At 33.3% G+C, this 3362-nt stretch overlaps 1 protein-coding gene across 2 annotated transcripts in view; it reads right to left on the bottom strand.

Annotated features, from left to right (window-relative positions):
* LOC106870926 (synaptotagmin-10) overlaps nucleotides 1-3362 on the bottom strand; it is a 218492-nt gene that overhangs the window by 30957 nt on the left and 184173 nt on the right. For both annotated transcript variants that reach the window (XM_052966557.1, XM_052966556.1), the window contains exon 2: nucleotides 487-1307. In XM_052966557.1, coding sequence (XP_052822517.1) covers nucleotides 487-1307 — 821 coding nt within the window. The remainder of the gene's footprint in view (nucleotides 1-486; nucleotides 1308-3362) is intronic.

Raw genomic sequence — 3362 nt, 5'->3', positions numbered from 1 at the left:
TATATATATATATATGTATGTATGTATGTATGTATGTATGTATGTATGTATGTATGTATGTATACATATACATATGCATGTAAATATCTAAATATATGCTAATAATTTATACACGTATTTAGATGTTATTTCTTTAGAAATCATACAAAGCTCATTTTATAAAATTCAATTGTTTGATCATTAGTATTTTGCTAGTAGAATTATTATATGGATTCTTCCATCTTCTGTGAATCCTTAGTTCATATCTCATCATAAACATTAAATCATATTTTTATATAATGAATATTATTCTTTGTCAGCTATAACAAAATATAGACAATAAAAAATGGTGTAGCACTCATATGAATTTTCCACAATTCATGGGGTGGTTTGAATTTTCAGGTATGTCTAAACTATTATTGTATGGAAAAAAAATGAGTAACAAAAATTTATAATATTAAGAGTTTAATCAAAAATAAAAGAAAGAGGCAATAAACTGTTTCTTACCTGATTAGAAGAGATTATATCAAAAGAAAAAAATTTCTCCTTGGAAATATTTTCATCCAATAAATCTTGTTTAACAATAACATCTCCAATCAAATCATGTCTGGAAAATCTGTCAAAGTCATAGAGGCTAAACTGTACACTTCGACTATTGAGTTCCTGACATGATACATTGAACATGAAGGTTTCGTTAAACTCAGGATTCAGTGTTTTGCGGTGCACTTTAGTTTGAAATTTGGTTTTTCGATCAGGCAACAAGTAGACTTTTACATAGGGATCACTTGTGCCCGAGAAATCTTTAGCTGGGAGATTGGTTGCATTTATAATTGTTACAAACAAATGTTCATTTTGCATATCATACCTAAGACTGAAATATAGTTTACCACATGATTGTTCTAGTTTTGTTTCATCTGTAAGTGTTTGTTTGTAAAGTTCCGGTTTAATTTTGCCAATGGATGGCTGACTTTTTTGAGACAAGCTTTGCACAGAAAATTCCACATTAGATAGGTCAAGTTTGTGAGACAAACTTCGTTCAAATGTTAGGTGTCTCTCAGAAACAGTTGGCAAAGTTGATTGGCGAAAAGCTTGCAAACTTCTCTTCACAGTGTTTCTAATCCCTTCTTTGCCATCACATTCGTTTACAAGGTTAGGACTACTCTGACTAATTGATAAATTTGCTCTTTCTTCTTTCAGAGCTTCAGCTTCATGATATAAATGATGGTTTGTTCCTATTCTACAAAACCGGCGATATATTAAGAATCCAATTGAAAGGAGCAGGAAGGCAACCACACCAGCAATTCCAATAATTTCTCCAAGAGGGAGCGCTGTAAAGGAAAATAAAATAACATTTATTGACATTGATCACACATAGACAGACTTTAATGGAGAGAGTGTAGCATGAAGATAAAAACAAAGTGATTTGTAAAAATGAATACATAAATATATATATATATCATCACACTCATCATCATCATAATAATAATTATCATAATTACTGTCATCCTGACCGTTACTAATACAGCCATCATCAGCATACTTGTTTTGACACCAGTATTCTCATGTTGACAAGTTGGATTGGATCTTTCAGCATTACAAATATGAGACTTATTACATGAAATGTCAATCTAACCCTTTGTTAACAAGTCAGGCTGAGTTTCTCATTACTGCTGACAATTTCTATCATGAAATCATTGCATTTCAAGCCAAATCATGTAATATATATTTACATTACATAACACATACCATTGCAGTTGGCTATCCTGTTAATACTGGTCAATGTTGTCAATACCCAACATAATCATATTCAATTTGTCACATATGTTTATACTATACATTCAAAAGGTCCATTTTTAATTACTTTTTTATTTGCAACATTTCTCCCCACGATTCCTTATCCTACATCATCGCATGTCATGTACTTATGTTATATTGTGTATCATTCTAATGGAGAGAAAAATATTTTGTTGCAAATCAACACAATAATTCTGAATTTTACAATTGCTTTCAAGCCCTAACCACATTTCTGTCAAATAATTTCTCTCCAAAATGAAATATATCTTCTAAAAAGAATTATCTGAGCCTGAGCCAATGAGATGACCTCTACAGAGTTGTTTGACATGCTAATTCTCCCTTATATCATGCACCAAAGACAAATTATAATTCTAGATACCCTAAAAAGATAGGTGAGTTGGCAAAATCATAAGCACACCAGGCAGAGTGCTTAACAGTATTTCATTCATCTTTATGTCCTGAGTTCAAATTCTGCTGAGGTTGACTTTACCATTCGTCTTTTTAGAGTCAGTAAAATAAATACCAGTTGAGCTCTAGGGGGTTTATGTAATCGACTTATCTCCTTTCCCAATCTTGCTGGCCTTGTACAAAATTTGAAATCAATATTACTGGTGATACCACTAAGAACCAAAAATTTTTGGATTTGTTTGGATCACATTATTGATTTAATACTAGTTACTTCTACCTGGAGGCCTGGCCTGAGTACTTACAACAGATCGGACTTTACGAAAGGCACTGAAGGTGTCAGGTGGAGGTGTCAAATAGGGAGAGGGATTAAGTTTAAATCTACCACACAAATAGACCATGGTAGGATTTGAACTTGTAACTGAAAGCATCAAAACAAACACCACAAGGCACTGATCCAAAGTTCTTACAGTTCCACAAGTTCATTCATCTGGATTGATGCTTCCTTATTGATTCTGGAAGGATGAAAGGCAAGGTTGTCCTTAATGGAATTTGGACTGAAAGGGTGGAGTCAGAACAAATACAGCAATACATCTTAGCTAGAGCTCTCCAATTTGCTGATAAATTAATAGTTATATTAATTAGAGAAAATGATAAATGTTTGTTTCTTCATGAAGTAAGGGTTAAATACAGGAAGTTTAAAGACTAGCAACTCTGTTGCAATGTTAATATATCATATTTCATGATACCCTACACTGTCTCTTCTTTATTTCTTTCTTCTTTCTTGATTTTTACAAAAATTATTGCTGTTATAAAACAGCACTCTGCGAAGCTAAATTCTGACTTTAGTCTGAGATAGTTATTGCAAATCAATGAAATGAGATGAAGAGATAAACCTGAAAACAAATAAAGCAAAAGAGTGCTGATGATCTCTAGGGTCATATAAAACAGAAATTTACTTGTCCTATTCTGAAGTATTCAATGACACCATTGACACCATGACCAAATGCCCTCCTCCTCCTCCTCCATTTTCTCCTCTTCCTCCATTTTCTCCTCTTCCTCCATTTTCTCCTCTTCCTCCATTTTCTCCTCCTCCTCTTCCTCCTCCTCTTCCTCCTCCTCCATTTCCTCCTCTTCCACTTCCTCCTCCTCTTCCACTTCCTCCTCCACTTCTTCCTCTGCTT

This window comes from Octopus bimaculoides, chromosome 3 (genome assembly GCF_001194135.2).
Source record: "Octopus bimaculoides isolate UCB-OBI-ISO-001 chromosome 3, ASM119413v2, whole genome shotgun sequence".
Lineage (NCBI taxonomy): Eukaryota > Metazoa > Mollusca > Cephalopoda > Octopoda > Octopodidae > Octopus > Octopus bimaculoides.
This window is presented reverse-complemented; position numbering and strand designations above follow the sequence as displayed.